Genomic DNA, 17,324 nt, shown 5'->3' with positions numbered 1-17,324 from the left:
GTCCATGTTTTCACTTGAATTCGCTGTAACTGTGCCTTTTGTAACTAAAGTGTGATTTCATTAGAGTAGGAATTATCATTCTTGGAATCAGTTTGCCATCAAGCAGGGTTTTAAAAATAAATCTCTAAGAAAATAATTTTGCGACGTTGTTGATCAAATGTGCATACTTTATAAGCCAACAGAGCTGCTGCAACTTGGGACAACCTAATGAGGCACCTCATATTTGGAATAGTACAGTTCTTTTTTCCCTTCCAGTGGAGCTGTGCTCAGATTGCAACTTTATGAAGTTGGAAAGTTAGTGAATTTTACCAATTAATTTGTTTCTGCAGAATTCTTCTTTTTATTTCGTTTTTTAATTAGTTTTTTCCCATGTTCCTCCTTTAAAAAGGATTTTAGACCTGATATATTAAGCTTCATTATCTTTAGGAAGTTTGAGAACATCTTGAAGTGCTAAAGAAAACGGTATAAAGTGGGCAGAAGGCAAGTTACCTATTTTCACACATCCATGCCCACAATTGGCAAACTACGTGATTGGCAAACTCTTTTGATTACATGAGGGCATGCATATCTCGAGCACTTTGCAGCCTTGGTAGTATGTTCCTATTTAGTAAATGAAAATAAAATAAGAGCAAAACTTGGAAAGTGCTGGATCTCCTCATATCTTTGTATCGCCTGAACGGTCATATCAGTGTCACAGGGTGTTCTCACTGGGCATACTATCCATAGGCCTACCTGAAGGGCTCTGTGACTTAGTACTGGAGAATATTCGTTTTTGGAGATTAAAGATGGAACTTACAAGCATCACTACTATTATGTATGCACCTCAGTATACCCATCATCGATGTTCCTCAAGTACAAAAAGCGTTCTCCTTTGACTGGAAAAATCCACTGTCCACCTGAGCCCATGAAAGCTCTTTTTTCTAGCCATTTTTGCCTTTTTTGAATTACACTTTGCCTGTCTCTTCTCTTACAGTCCCTTACCGTCAGTCCCTATGTTACCACCACCAGGATCCGTGGTACTGGTGCCCGCCGCCCTTCCCTGCTTCAACAGAGCTGCCTCTCCTTCTGCCATGATGTGGATTCCCCGCAATCCCAAGATCCCGTGCCACTGGCTGCAGATGGGCAATTGTGGGGTCAGTCTGAGACACCCAACACCCTGAAGACCTCCTTGGACAGTCAACCCTTCAGCAGCCCTGGGGACCCTGGTAAGCCAGAATAGGTATAGATGTAGGATTCTTGCTGGCCTTCCTGTAACTCATGACATCTTTGGATATAATTGTGTTAAGTAGGTTATTTATATATGTTCAAGAGCTGTTGGGCAGCTTGTCTGCCAGAAATACAGCGACTGATAGCGTCTGTACAAAGGACAACAGCTCCACCTGAACACTCATCACTAAGGCCATTTACTGTGTATTACTTTTCTGTATGTATGTATCTCTGTATGCATATAGTATTTCTTTCAGGCAGCTACTCTGACAGAAATACAACAACAAATGGCACCTGTTGAAAGGACAATAGTTTCACCTGAACACACATCGCTATGGTCATATGCTGTGTATTTCTATTCTTTATGTGTATAATGTGTGTATATAGTATCTCTAGAGCGCAAACCTACCCAAAAGGTAGCAGGGTGCTGGAAATGGAAATGGTCAATTACCAGCATAAAGTCAGCGAGTAATAGGAGAGGAAGCTAGGTTGTGGACAGTTAATTTATTGTGATGTAGTGTTCGTTAAAGAGGTGAGTCTTCATCTCTTTCCAAAATTGGAGGAATGTTGGGGCAATCCTGATGGATAAGAGAGTGTTATTACAAATCCTTGGCGCATTGATAGAAAAGGCCTGTTGTGTTGTTTCCCCTTTTTTCATACTGCTTAGTCTGCAATCTGATGTGTCCAAGCTACAGGTGTGCCGAGAACCACCAGAGATGGTAAGCTTGTCTGCAAGAAAAGCAGTTGTGCTCTTTGGGGGTGATGTGATCTTATTTCTTCGGGCCTTGGATGAGATGCTGCAGTGCATATGATGCCCCATGCGTGGTGATCCTGTGGAGTTATAGCAGCCATAGAGTAGGACATTACGATCAACTGTATCATGCTTAGAAGTGCTTGGAAGCCTAGGACCAGTTTTACAGTTTATCAGATGGGGTTGTCCTTTGTGAAATGTGATGCAGTCTTCTGTCTGTCAAACACTTGGTCTTGGACCCTAAGCTTTCAGTTGATGGAGTCACTGTTTGTTCCATCTATTGATAGCTTTATTGGATGGCCCAGTGGACTAAGGGCCATTAGAGGAAGGGCATTACACTGTCTACCCTATTTAGTGTAGACTGTGTGATGCCCTTTTTACTGTCTGTCACCCTCAGGAAAAACCCAGATATGGGGGGCATCGTTTTCTTTTTGTTTGAAAAAAACCCTCCTACTTTAGGAGTTTGTTTTTGAAAAAAAATCAATAAATTAGAAGTTTGTTGGACAGCCATCAAATGCGGTGGCATCAAACTTCCACCAAACGTTTTGTATATTGAAGTGTACTGCCATGATTTCAAGTCCATTCAAAATACAACGATGACCACTGGACTGGAGGCCATCTTGAAATGTATCAGACAATAGTCCATAAGAGTTCCAAAGGTTATGCTTTCCGCCACCCTGACAGACTGCACTCCATCCACTAAAGCCAAAATGTGGCCAGTAGGTTTCAAAGACCTTTAAAAGGTGGAGGGTTGTGCCCAAAACTGAGAACCATGAAGGAATAGAATCCTATAAACGAAAATGCAGAATTTTAGAATATAATTATTGTCTCATAAATGTTACCCATAGGCCTTTTGCTCGTTTGAGACTCCTCTGTCCTGGAATCATCATGTCAATTTTATTATTTTATTTGTCCATTTTTATATGTACTGCAGCTGGCTCTTCAGAGTCAGTGTTAAACTTTTTTCAATAAGGATTTGTTTCACCAAGAAAGGAGTAACCACTGTAATCACATTGAGTTTAAGAAGTAAAGGGATTTACTGCAATATGCAGGCTGGACTATTGTTAATTAATACAGTACTTGTCTATCCAAACGCGTAATTATAGAAAGCATAATTATGCTTCCTATTGAAAACCATGGTAACATTGGCTGGAGCAGAGACTCTAATTGTGCAAAAATTATTAATCTCAACACTTTTTTGCTATAACCACTCTCTTTTTCTAACTTGATAAATGTTATTCATTATGTGTTAGTGTTTTGACAAACATTTGACTGCTTAACACCGAGTTTAAATGCTTTGGCTCCCAAACATTTATCTAACTATTTTAATCCTTCTTTTCATGTAAATTAGGATATTTTGTGCAACCTAGAAAAACACATAAGGGCCAGTTGCAAGAGCCCCTGTAATTCCAGTGGGGTCAAACACAGGCTTTACCGGTAGAATCAGTCTTACAGATCTTGTGTATTTTATCCGGAGATTTTGGTTGCTCAAAACAGAGGAAATTACTGGGTAAAATATAGGGAGTTCTTGTCAAATAACCAAGTGAATGAAGACAGGAATTAATGATTTCTAAGGAAATTCTTTACTGCTTAAGGTGCCCTTTCGGGTCCCACTTCTAATCCCTTTTAACTTGATTCAGCTCAAGAGCTAGGGAAGACCCCAGTATTGGTAATACCGAGGTGGGGTTGCAGAATTACCACAATTGGCACCAGAGCTCTTGTAATGAAGCGCTTAGTTTTCAGTTGACTTTATGATATGACATTTACAAATATATGGCTTGAAAACTCTTCCTTTTTGTGATGTTTTCCTTCAGTCGTCTTTTAGTGACTTTTAAAGGCTCCAGTGGCCTGTGGGTCATAATTGTAATTTGGAAGCCTACAAAGACCAAGGAAGGAACAGCACCAGACCTAGGAACAGGGAAAGGGTTTACAGAAGTCTCCTGGCTTTTCTGGATACCTTGTAACTATCTGTTTTTCAGTTTCAATCGTTTGGGCAAAGATTAACAGCCAGTTTAAAAGTTTTCACCCAGAATCAATTTCCAAATAAAGATTGAAGCCAATGGAGTAGATCTGTCCTTAGTTCTGAAGACCATCGATCTCTTCCTATGGATCCAGGTAGGTTTATGCTCAGCTCAGTAATGACGTGGGAAGGTGTACTGCAAAAAAACACCTCTAAATTTCTAAAATGTATTTACATAACTACAACATTGAACATTTTTGCAACTAGGCTGCTAAAAGAAGAGTTTTGCCTCCTTGTTGTCCCTCAAGGATTCTGGGGAGCTTGACAAGTTATTTTATAAGAATATAAAGCAGATGGCAGGACCCTGGTAGTGGGTAGTTTATAAACCCTCTGCTGTTCCTTATCTCTGGCGTATGGCACTCCATCTACCAGGGTTCCCTATCTTTGTCACTTTTCATGATCTGCAGTATATTTTCCCATAAATGGACCCTTACTCATCCTACGTACCCCCTCGGCATTCAGACAAGCATTGATCATTCTTCACAACATATTTATCAGGGAGCTTTGATCTCTGGGCCGAGCTGGTGCCATATTTTTAGGTTGAACGAGGCCATATGTTTGTTCAGGGTAGAATGCCTCATGTGACCATAATATAAAAACTCACCAATACAGAATTTTTAAATTTGGCACTAAAAAAGGAAAACAACTGAATAAAATTATCGGTGTGTGAAACTGGCATAATCTGCTTTTGCATATTTATGCAAAGTTTTGGAAATAGTTTATGAAACTATGCAAAATGAAAACTGACACTTAACTCTATATTTTAATGCAAAATGTGTTTTCATGACCATTTTTGACATGAAAATGCATTTCACATTAATAAAATAGAGCAAAAACCCAAAGTGCAACAAATAGCAGCCGCTTGCCTTCTAATCATTTGTGTTGTTCCCAAGTCATTGTGCTAAATATTTGTCATGAACAGTTGTAATTACACAATGTGGCATAGAAATATAATTTCAGGAATTTTGCATGACAAGTGTAACATGAAATTGCCAAAATAGCGCAAGATTATACAGGTATAATATAATTTGTGACTGGGTGTAAAAATAAATGAATTGATCGGAGTGCTTTTACATAGTTGTACACATTCTTTGGGCCCACCTCTAGGCTGACATAGCAGTTATCTTGTAATTACGTTTAATTGTTCAGTTTTGCTGTGAGGAATTTTTTGATCATTCTCCTCATGCTGACTTTGCAGAACCTTTCTAGGGTTAGTTTCCTTACCTCATTTGGACCTGTTTTGTAGGACAACATTTCCCGCCACTTGTCACCTTGGGACCATCCCTGTCTGACAACGCTAACTACAAATTTTCTTCTGCAACTTCAACCTCAAATCTATAATTCTTTTTTATTGCTTTATATATTTTATGTCCAATTTTTCAGGACAGCAAAGTCTCCACTTTAAATGTAAGTTGTGATTTTTGTAATTTGATGATGGCCGTTGGTGGCAATTATCCATATACTCACACTCATGCACTGTTCCCTATTTTCTCTTTGCAAATTGTGCAATACTCAGGCACATCAGAGAGTTTATACTTCCTTAGAAATGGCTAGTCTGTTGATGTAGATACCAATATTTCTTTTAACATATTTAATTTCTAATTGAAAAGTACTGGTCTGTTACTGAATTCTTAATGTCGTGAATTGTTGGCATTCTAGAATTATAACAGGTAGACACTCCATTAACATGTTTTCAGACAAATGAACTGTAGATATCAATCATTGGTCTTGCTGTATTAAAGTAAATAACCTGCCCGTTTTGTTTAAATGAAAATAAACTCATGCATTACAAAATTGTTATTTAAAAAGGTAATAAAGTAATAAATGATACCTACTTCCATTCCCACCAAAGAGAAGATGGAGCCCTATGCCTGAATTTACAAGTGCAAACTTACTTTTAGTAATTTTTCACCTTTTGGTTCAGATCTCCACCAACAAAGCAGAGAGCTCCCCTTAGGAAAGTATGGGGACATTTAATTGAGTTATTTAAAAAAAAAAAATGCATTAAATACAAATGTAAAATTATGTAAAATAATTAATATTAACCTCCAAGTGATAAAATAAAATGTTGCAACACATTACCTCCAGATTTTGTAGTAAATAAATTGTGCTACTGGAGTACCACCGAGTAAATTCCAAAATGCAGTTTGTAAATCGGGCCCAGTGCATTTATTAAAAATAATAGGTCTGTTGCCAACAGCATTAGCCGTCTGTAGGCAAGACTTCAAATTGCTTTTGTTCCAAAATGGCCACCATCATTGAGGAATAAAGCAAAAGGCCAACCTTCCATAAAATCTGAACTGAAACTACACAGCCAAACTAAAGGTACAAAAGTAGTATAGTTTAAAAGTGTAAGAGCTGTGGGCTGTTGGCCGATAACAATGATGTACATGGATTTTCCTATGAATATATAGAAAAACAACCTCTTAACTTCTGACTCACTATGACACATAGTTTTTAAGTTAAAGGACTCATGGATAATATGTATTAAACTTTGTAATTTACTATACAGTCAGCGTTATGTTTGTTAAAATTGTATGTGTTTTTTTTACATAGAGTTTACACACTAGGAGCAAATGTCATCAGAAAGTTGTCCACTGAGGTAATGACCTCCCTCTTTTTCTTTGGGATTGACTATTCAAAATAATAATTCTCAAAGTGACTACTGTAAGTGTTCAGTATTCTTGCGGTTCTAGGCACCTAATTGCATATATTTTTCCTTTGCTAGGTGAGGGAGTAATAATTGCGCTGCATTTGAAAAGACCTGTCACAGTATGAGTTCCGTGCTCTGTAAAAATTGCACCACTTGATAGCGAGGTTCTTTGTAGTTCCGAATATTTTGTCGGAATTTATAAGGGGCTTCCGAAAAGGACATGTTTTGCCCAGGATGTTAGGGTGTTGATGGCCTCCGTTTGAAGCAGCTCTTTCAAAGTCGTGCTGTACTTGTACATCCTGTTACTTCATTAATGAGCGGACCCGTCACTTCCCAATTCCTCAGGCGTTTAGGTAGCTTACTGTGCGAGTGAGGGATGAAAGAAAAAGAGCAGAGAGATAAAAAAGAAATAAGACGGATCTGGAGGGCTTTTAATCTTTACATCTGCCTCTCTACTTAATTGGGAAAAATGTGTGCCCTTCTTTATATGGTGGCTTAAAAATGATATTCGCCAAAAAAACACACAACGATAGCAACTCAATCAAGAATACATTCATTTAATGAGGAGTGTACAAACAAAATCCACCTGTTACAGAAAGTGAAATTAATTGTCGGCTTGTTCCTCGTGCCAATCGTATATGCAGTACTTAATTGGTTAAAAAATAATAAGTGGAAGGACCCAAAGTTCTTCTCAGGAGCCCTTCGACAGGAATCCTCGAGCTGCCGAGCACTAAGGTTGCTAGTCTTGATTCCACCTCATGCATTCTCCCACATCCCTAAACGTCCTCTTTCGTTATCTCACTCACTCAGGGTCTTTGTTGTGCCTGCTTTCTCCATTTGTCAGTTTTCATCTCATTCTCATCTTCCTTCTTTTTCACTCTTTTGCATTTCTCTGTCATGCTCTGTCTGGGTTAGAATCTGAGTATGAAAAGGTGTCCTGGGGACCTAAATTAAGTGCCAGTGCCCAATGTCTGCAACCACCTGCACAAATTAAGCATTGCATATATGTGTAGTTTGCCATCAGTAAATCAGTTTTACTGCGCAATAAACATATCGGCCCCTTTTCACAAAGGTAATTTTGGTCGTAAATGTAATTTTGGTCGTAAATGCAAGTTGGCAGCTGAAATTATGCTTTTCCTACATACTTGGGCTGCACAAATGGATTCCTGGTAGGCATACATGCACATACTAGTATGAATGTTTCAGTGCCACAGTTAACTACTATGCAACGCATTTCAGACCGTCATTTTTAGGTTGGCCTAGAGACAAGCTTAGCTGTCTCGCCAGCCCCATGTTTTCCAAAACAATTCCTATTAAAGATACACGCATTTGTGCACCTACGAGCTTTTGGTCAGCCTTCTTCACCTATTGTCTGTTGAAGTATCATTCGTTAGACGCTCGGTCCACCACCGCCTAGATCTTCAGGAAATGACCACTTCGGCCATGTTCAGCCGTAGGCTCTTTTCACTGTAAATGTTGGCATTTACTCTATGCTTAAGTGTACATCATCCTAAAAAGTAGGCCAATTTAACGCCAGGTATGGTAGTCCAATCTCTGCTTTTCTTTAATGCATTTGAATCAGTTTTGCAGTAGGTAATTTTTAGATAATTGTTGCAAATATATGCTTGCTACATTTAGCTGGTGGCATTTTTGCTTTTGATTACTTTTACATTTTTAGTGCCTATTGCTTATGTTTACAAAAAACATAAATAAAGAAAGCACGACTGCCAAGCCCAGAACTTTTTGCTTTGCCAATACTTGATTTGTTTATGAGTTTACAAAAGACAAAGCAAATGATGAGCAAATGAGGCTTCACCCCGTCGTCCGTAAATGGATTTTAGACCCTGAACCACTAGGCTACATTCCCTCTGTTGGGAAACACGAGCAACCCTACACACATTTCAGCCAATGCAATACCATCATGCATTGTGAGAGGACTGTAGCAGCATTCTCACTGCTCGTACAACCTTTTTGAATTGCTTAAAAGCTCCTTCTAAGCAGAAGGGGAGGTAATTGGTTGTCTGAGCCAACAGGACTGCACTTCTGCTTTGTTTGGTGCTTTACCGCAGCTATATAAAAGCATCACGTATGTACCCTCAATTGAGGGAACGCTCTACTCTGATCAGTCACAAGAACATACAACATGTGTCAGGAGAACTGCATCACTGTTTGAGAAAATATTTGAGTCCTAAAACTATTGACATTTGAGAAAAACTAACTTTTTGACCTGCATCCACCATAATGCTTTAAAAAATGGACAGACACAAAATCTTCAGGATGCATTCTACACTTTTGAGACATAATCTCAGCCTTGTGGCACTAAACAGGTAAGCTGCAAATTTAATTCGATGCCACAACTGGTTGGGACCCACATCTGGTCATACCTGCCCCACATAGACTGTCCTACTGAGAAAAACAAAAAGTAATGATGGAATGTTTGAATTGATCTCAGCCTCTGGCGATTTTTCAGTAAATTGTGTTTTTGTTCTCAGTGTGCAACCAAAAACACGTACCAATCACATGCAGATCAGTCTTGGACATGTATTCGAATATGGCAGTTTAGACTAAACTACGAGGCCACAAGAAATCCAGATACAACCTGACCTTGCTTTGTTAGCCATAACTTATATTCCTGCATAGTGGAGACAGTAAAAGTTATAGAATCGATTTTGAGGTGCAGCCAAGACCAATTTACATATAGATTGCCCCTGTCTGTCATGGCAAAGTGAAACAAACAGATGGATTCCAACCAGACACAGAGTAATTAACTGTAGCTGTTTTTAGCTTCGGCATTCCATATATAGCTTTTTGTTCTTATCGAGAAGCTGTAAGTGCAATGGGTAGGTCCAGGTCTGAATCTTGTGGTTTGCACCCCAACAGAGGGGATATCCTCTAGCTTTGTTGTACTTTTTTGCGGTGGGGCCAAGACTGATTTGTTGACAAAGGGATTGTGTCAGAAGTTGTACAATGAATACAGGCAGAAGGACTGAAATGCGTCAGAGTTAGCGACTTAAGCAATCCATGCTTCACTTTTTGTGCTTCCTCATTCTGTGAAACAACAAGAAAGTTGTTATGTGGTTGATGGAGACTGTTCGGTGCCCATTTAGAAGTAGTGTTGGATAGTGGTAATATTGAAATAATTACGTATCAGTAGTCTTCATTACCCTGAATTGTTGTCTTCCTTGTCCCATTCCTAATTATGTTGAGGAGCCATGCCTTCCATACAGAGCTATTTATCAAGCATAGAAAGAGTTTTAGCATGTGCCATTCATCTTTTTTTCTGCCAGATACATTGTGATGCGTTACACCCTCCTCCACTGCCCCCACTTCTTACAGTAGGTGACAAACAAAAAATACCAGGAGGTACGAAACAGGGCAGGAAGGGATCTTAGACTGGGACGAGGAGGACAACAACTCAGGGTGATGAAGAATACAAGTAAGTAATTATTAAATTACGTATCACAATTTCTTGTGCGTTCCAGTCCTAAAGATATTGAGGATACTCAAGAGCAATATTTGCAACCAGAGAAAGATGCAGAAAAGTAGTATTGATTTGTCTTAACAACAATTACTTAATTGCTAAAACCGCTATTATCACACCAAAATTCTTATCAGAGGCCTGAGATAAGCCTAAACTGTCATTTCTAAAAGGTCTGAGGAGAAGACAAGATTGCAGCTCTCAAAAGTTTCTGCAATCATGCTATCCGAAAAGCTGAAATAAACTCCGTGAATGGCTCGCGAAGACCCTCTGGGGGCTGGTGGGCAACTAATCTGTAACCCTGAATTATTGCGTGTTGAACCCTTTTTTACTAAGTTTAGGGGTTGAAATATTTTGGCCTTTATTGGCTACATCAAATGAAACAAAAAGTGAATTAGAAACTGGAAAGTTCTTTGTAAAATCAATGTTAATTAATAATAGCCTTTTAACATCCACCGTTAAGTGGGTATCTGATACAGAACTGGCAAAACTATTTCTTGAGATAGGTGAAATTTAGATTGATCATTAGGAACAAATATGGGGTCTGGCCTGTGCCCACAGAGAATCTAATATACTGATAGGAAATGTTAATGCTCCCAGTTATTCAAACCTTCTAACTGATGTGATTGCTAACAAGAAAGCTGTGTTTTCAAAAAGCCACAACAATTTAGCTTATTCTGTTGGTTCAAAAGACAGTTCCCGTCAAAATCTCAGAACAATTGCCAGGTCTCAAGTTGGAATAAAGTTAGGAACCACTAGCTTCCTAGTTTTAATCTCTTTTGAAGCCCGCTATCCAACGGTATTATCCTTGATAAATCCTCCTATGAGGCCCTCCCCCCTAAAAGGCTCTAATTGCCACCCATTGCAAGGCCAACATAACTGAAGCTAACTCTTTTAGGAAGCTCTCCTAAAAACTCTACTATCTACAAAGGGTCTAATGACCCTGGACCTCCCCTCCCTCTGAGCAGTATCTAAGAAAATAAACCCAATGCTTATTATAAGATGTCAGCATAGATGGCTTTCTTGAGGACTGGATGTCTAGGGCCACCTGTTTTGAACAACCCAAAACTCTAATTTCCCACTCTGAATTTTCAAGCCATCAGGTCTAATTGTTGGAGCGTCTCCAGTGACAATCTCAGATATTGAAAAGGAGAAAGAGTTTCATGGAAAGTCATATGAATCCTCTACTGACATATATAATAACCAAGGGAACCAGCAACATCTTGGCCAGAATGGGACCACCAATATTACAACTAGTCTTGCCTCCAGAATCTTGTTCAGTTCCCCCGGTAGGAAGGAAATTAGTGTGAATGCATATAATATGTCTTCGGGTTAAGGGATCAACGGGACATCTACTGCCCTGGCCTGTGGAAACCAAGTCTCTGTACAGCACATCAGGAGCATTGCACTGCACGGTGAGGCAAAGAGATCTAGCTTAGAAATCCTAAAGCGAGAACATATCTAGTTGAAATGAGTTTGACATGTGTGATAGGACACTGCAGAGGGAAAGATAGGGCTCAGGGAGTCTGACTTTTAATTCATGTGTCCTTGAATGTAAATCACTCTCAAAGCAACCAGATGCTGTTCTTTCCAAAAACAGATCTTCCTCATTACTTCATTGAACTCCTTTCTCCTCGTCCTAGCCTGACAATTTAAGTAGCTTCTTGCTTGTTGCTGTCTGTTCTTACTACTAGATGTTAGGTGTCTAGGTGGGGAAGAAAGGTCTGTCTCATTTTCCATACCTGTGCTAACGTCTTCCAATTGGAAGAATGAAATCTCTCCTCTTCTGACCAATGGCCCTACACCTCCTGATACTGAAAGGTCACCCTCCAACCCCACAGACTTTTGTCTTTTGTAAGAAAGAGCGGAGTGTGAGTATGGAAAGGAACCCCTTTCAGTAGGTTTTCCCCCTCTAGCCACCACTGAAGATTTGAGCTACCTGAGGGGACACAGAAATCAGGTAGCTGTAAGCTTTGTAAGCTTTGAATGGCTGATTCCAGTGATCAAAAGATGATTGAGAAGTGGTTTCAGGTAGATTTTAGCTCATGGTAAAGCAGCAGTTGTGGCTGGCATAAACCCTGGAACTTCCAATCACGTTCTGGTGGGTCCTCTTGCCGTGATAGAAGCTCAAATTGAAGAACTGAAATTCCCAGTCATTAATATAAGAAATTATGGAGACACCATTAAACTGCAATGTTGCCACTAATGGAGCCAATACCTTTGTGAACACTCTTGATAACATTGAAAGGCCAAATGGTAGATCTTGGAAATTGGAATGCTGATCCTGCCATGCAAATACTAGGTAGATTTGACTTTCTAAATGGATTGGCACATGAGAAATTGTGTCCTTCAGATCTGAAGCTGGTAGGAAATCCCTTCTTGATATTAGGGGGATTATGGTTTGTAAAACAATCATTCTCAGCTTCTCAACAAGCACAAACCTGTTCAGAGATTTTAGATCCAGCAATGGCCAAAACCTACCATCTTGTTTCGCAACAAGAAAAATGATTCAGTAAAACCCTTGTCTTTGTTGATCCCGGGGTAGTGGAATTATTGCTAATTTTTTGATGAGGTCTTGAACTTCATGAGACATTGCTTGTTTTTTTTGTGGGTCATTTGGTAGTGGCATAGACCTGAACCAGTGAGCTGGGAAACATTGATCGGGAGCATCATTGCTGAGAAAATTTCTTCAGTATTCCCCCAACCTCTATACAGTCATTTTTCAACTCTGCTGCTATGGTTGGGCAGAATAGAGTCATGATTTATAAGCAAACAAGATTCCCAGCCCCGGGCCTAGCCACAGAAGGGATGTATGTTGTCCTGCCAGCCCTGCATTGCTTCCTTTTCAATTCATAATCTCCTACCTGGAAAGAACATAAATTATTTTAAAATTTTCCTTTCATCAGCCAATTTGTGGACCATCTAAAGCAGATCATCAACGAACAGTTTAGACCCCTTAAAGTGTAATTTGTGCACGAAAGACCTCAGTCCAACATTCACCTTTCAAGGCTTCATCTTTAAAAGTCTCATCCTTCCACTGTTGCACAAGCGGAAGAAGCCACTGACTACAGATTGTCAAAGGTGGCATCAGAACATAATTGTCCTTAAAGTTTGCTGTTTGTGAGGATTGGTATATAATCATGTCCTCCTTGTAAAGAATCAAAGAGACTCTAAAAATCTTTTAACAAAACTTGAGTGGCATGTGCCATTTATGTGCTTGCTCTAAGAGAAAAAACACTGAAACATAAGCTCTCTTCAAAGAACCCTCAACCTTCATGTTCACCACATCTGGGAGGCTAGCATCTTCCAAAGAGGAAGAAGGTGCCATTGCAGACAAAATAGAATTGAGCTTAAGAACCCGAGGAAAGGAATCTTAAAACTTCGCAATTAAATATCTTTCATAAAAGAAGTGAGGAATGTTGGATTTGTCTACATCCTTCTACTCCCTAAATAACAATGTTGTTATCGCATCATGTAAGGTTAAGTCATCGACAGGAGTACCATCATACTGAGATTGGACCTTACCGTCCTGTTGTGATGTGATGGAATCCGAAAACATCTTTAATATGGGATACCATTTCTCAAAAAGGTACACCCTGGACCTATTTCACTTTGAGTGCAATGTCCTGATCATCACCAGGGTCACCTCTGTTCCTCTTCAACTGAGGCTCATGACTTACAGCATCTACAGCCCTTTAATAAACATTTCAAGCCCAGTCCTAGAACTTTGGAGCCTCTCTACCTCTACTAGAGTTCCTGCATTATGGTGCGTTTCAATTGCTTTCTTTGCCTCTCCTGTAAGACTGCAGGAAACTTCACAATGCAATAGCAGTGGTAGTTCATGTTTATATATGGTTGCATTGAGACCAAGGGTCTGATTTAGATCTTTGTGGTAACAGTCCCGCCATTGATTTTCCAACTGAAAACCCAACGCCGCTATGACTGTTTGTCTGCTGTATTTCGATGTTGGCAGCCCCAGAGACTTTAACCTGCTCAAGTCCTGCTGACTCCGCTAAGGATTCCCATCTGTCGCCACGGTGCCATAAGAAAGAGTGGCTGATGGCAGGACTCTAGCCATACTTACCACCGAATAGACTTGGATGTGTCATACCACCAAGAAAAAGAATGGCGATCCAACATTCACTTCTGACCTGGCAAATTGTGATGTGATGGAATCCGAAAACATCTTTAATATGGGATACCATTTCTCAAAAAGGTACACCCTGGACCTATTTCACTTTGAGTGCAATGTCCTGATCATCACCAGGGTCACCTCCGTTCCTCTTCAACTGAGGCTCATGACTTACAGCATCTACAGCCCTTTAATAAACGTTTCAAGCCCAGTCCTAGAACTTTGGAGCCTCTCTTCCTCTACTGGAGCCTCTGCATTATGGTGCGTTTCAATTGCTGTCTTTGCCTCTCCTGTAAGACTTCAGGAAACTTCACAATGCTATAGCAGTGGTAGTTCCTGTTTATATAGGGTTGCATTGAGACCAAGGGCCTGATTTAGATCTTTGTGGTAACAGTCCTGCCATTGATTTTCCAACTGAAAACCCAACGCCGCTATGACTGTTCACCTGCTGTATTTCGATGTTGGCAGCCCCAGAGACTTTAACCTGCTCAAGTCCTTCTGACTCCGCTAAGGATTCCCATCTGTCGCCACGGCGCCATAAGAAAGAGTGGCTGATGGCAGGACTCTAGCCATACTTACCACCGAATAGACTTGGATGTGTCATACCACCAAGAAAAAGAATGGCGATCCAACATTCACTTCAGACCTGGCAAATTGGGAGGGGAAGGGGGTGAAAACTCAACTTTTCTCCTGATTAAACTTTGGTTTCTGGCTGGACATGCCTGGACAGGACCCCTTGTTGCTGCTGCCGGGAGACCGAGGGGAAAACACGACCCCCCCAGTCGCTGGACACAATGTTAGGCAACCTCCATTGGCTGTGTACATTCGGGATCACTGCACATGGGCATAGAACCACTGAAGATATATATACATGTTATAGTAAATATTTACATTACTGTGAAATGCACATGTCGGGGACACAGGAGGGTGAGACATGGATGGGGACACACCAGTAAACAACACATATCGAACACATACACAACTTTCATGATGGCATCAGTATTCATTTGGAAAATTAATGTTGGCACCAAAATGACTGTACATTCATACATGTCAACTGTGCCGATCTGTACAGATTACAAGGGGACCTGTAAATACCTATCATGTTGGGCTTGAGTTATGTGTGTGAGTCAGTACATGTATATGTGTGTGCGATGCGATTGGCTGGATGAGGAGGAGGGAGGTATAGTGGGTGATGTGGTTGTGTCAGTCAGTATGTGTGCTACTTGCATGTGTGTAGTTGTGCTTGTGTGTATGTGTATGGATGAATGTGTTTGTTGTGTCGTGTGTGGGTGCAGTGTCACTAGTGTGTGCATGTTGTGTGATGAATGTACATGTGTGTGTGTTTGCGGCATGTAGGTGTTGTGCTGTGGTGTAATGGCAATGGATAATGGTGTGTATGTGGTGTGCTGTGTCATGTGTGACTGCTGGGAGACACATATGTCAAGGGTAGAGTATGTGTGTGTGTTTGTGTGTGGGGTGACTTACCTCTATTCCAGGGCCAGTGGTATTGTCCGATGTCCATTGGGTCCAGTGATGTACTCTTTCCATCAGCAGACTGCCACCAAGTCACCACCTGTCCAACTGAAACATCTAAATAAAGCCGGCAGGAACCCTCCTTCCTGACTGCTAGGAAGAGCACTCTGTCATGATGGTCATCGGCTTAGCTTCAATACATCTAAATACGGCAGACGGAACACCGAAAACCTGACAGTCTTCTCAGGCCTGCCGTGGACACAGCTTGGCAGTAACACCACCAAGATATAAATCAGGCCCCAAGTCTCACAAGAGTTGCTCTATAGACAAGTGTTTACTGCCTTCATCATTATACATGCTTCCACAAGCAACCAACCTAGGACGGATGTAACACTGCCACACAGCCTCGCTTGGCCCACTCGCAGCATGATACATTCTACCCACCCCAAATAGGCTCCTGAGGTTGGAGCATGCTGCTGAGCAGTGCAGTTATCCCAGTTTTCTGAACGAAATAGTGGAAGAGTAAGTATGAAACAAACAAAAAAATTTTTTAATTCAAAACAACATAACTAATTTCCTGGGAGACAGAAAACAGTAGCATCCTCCCCAGTCCGGGAGTATGTAAAGGACCACACCCCACACAGAGCTCTATAACAGACTTCTTTTCTTTATTCTTCAGCACACAATCACACATTCCCATTGGATCACGTCATATCTGTTAATAACCACACCCTGACACCTCCCAGCAGTTACACAATTCCTCTATTGAGTCTGCCTAGAGCCTCGAGGGTCCTAGCACACATAGTTACACAACACTACATCTCCCCCCTTGTTAAATAAAAAGTATAAATAAATAACAGTCACATTGTATTTCTTCAATAAGTCGTCAAAGACGTTCACACTGGTGGGCCAGATTAAGTGGCATGTGGCAGTTGAGATGCACTCTGGTTGGGCACCAATGGCACCAGTTCTGACGCTTGATCTAGAGTGTTAGGCAGGATCGCCTCCTTCATGAGTGCAGGACCTGACGAACTAAGAGGCAGGTGCTTAAATTGTAATGAGTCCCATGTGATAGTCTGTCTGGGACTATGTGCCATCACTATGTGTCCTTCACAAGTCACCACCCTCAGAGGATCAACAGCAAATGGGGTGTCTGTTTCCCGCTTTCCTTTCTGTTTCACCAGGACCCAGTTACCTTCATTGAAGACTGTTTCCTGAGCTTGTCAGCACCAGTCAGCATATGTTGTCATCTTGCACTCTTGAGCAGTGTCTGTGACACGAAAATTGTCAGCATTCGAAAGTCTGTCCACTGTGGCAATTCGATTCTGATGGCTCTCCCAAATAGCAAGGTGGCAGGGATTCCCACCAGTTGTGGAAGGAGAAGTTGAATGATAAGCACGGAGGGCTTGGCAAAAGGCCCTTTGCTATTGAACATCAGACCATTGTCAGATTTGAAAATGGTGGGGATACCCTATGCTGCAAACACATCGCCCAGCCACCCAATGACTTTTTCATGGGTTGTTGATGTTAGCTCTTCTACTACAACAAAGCATGAATACTCATCAATGACTACCATGAGATAATGTGTGTTTCATAAGGGCCCAAATA

The 17,324-nt window shown here is 40.7% G+C and overlaps 1 protein-coding gene across 1 annotated transcript in view; it reads left to right on the top strand.

The window, feature by feature from the left end:
- Window positions 1-17,324, top strand: part of VWA5B1 (von Willebrand factor A domain containing 5B1) — a 917,148-nt gene that overhangs the window by 730,735 nt on the left and 169,089 nt on the right. The window contains exon 15 of the mRNA XM_069242250.1: window positions 974-1,205. Coding sequence (XP_069098351.1) covers window positions 974-1,205 — 232 coding nt within the window. The remainder of the gene's footprint in view (window positions 1-973; window positions 1,206-17,324) is intronic.

This window comes from Pleurodeles waltl, chromosome 6 (assembly GCF_031143425.1).
Source record: "Pleurodeles waltl isolate 20211129_DDA chromosome 6, aPleWal1.hap1.20221129, whole genome shotgun sequence".
NCBI classification, from domain to species: domain Eukaryota; kingdom Metazoa; phylum Chordata; class Amphibia; order Caudata; family Salamandridae; genus Pleurodeles; species Pleurodeles waltl.
Note: the sequence above shows the minus strand (reverse complement) of the source record. Positions and strands in the feature narration are given on the sequence as shown.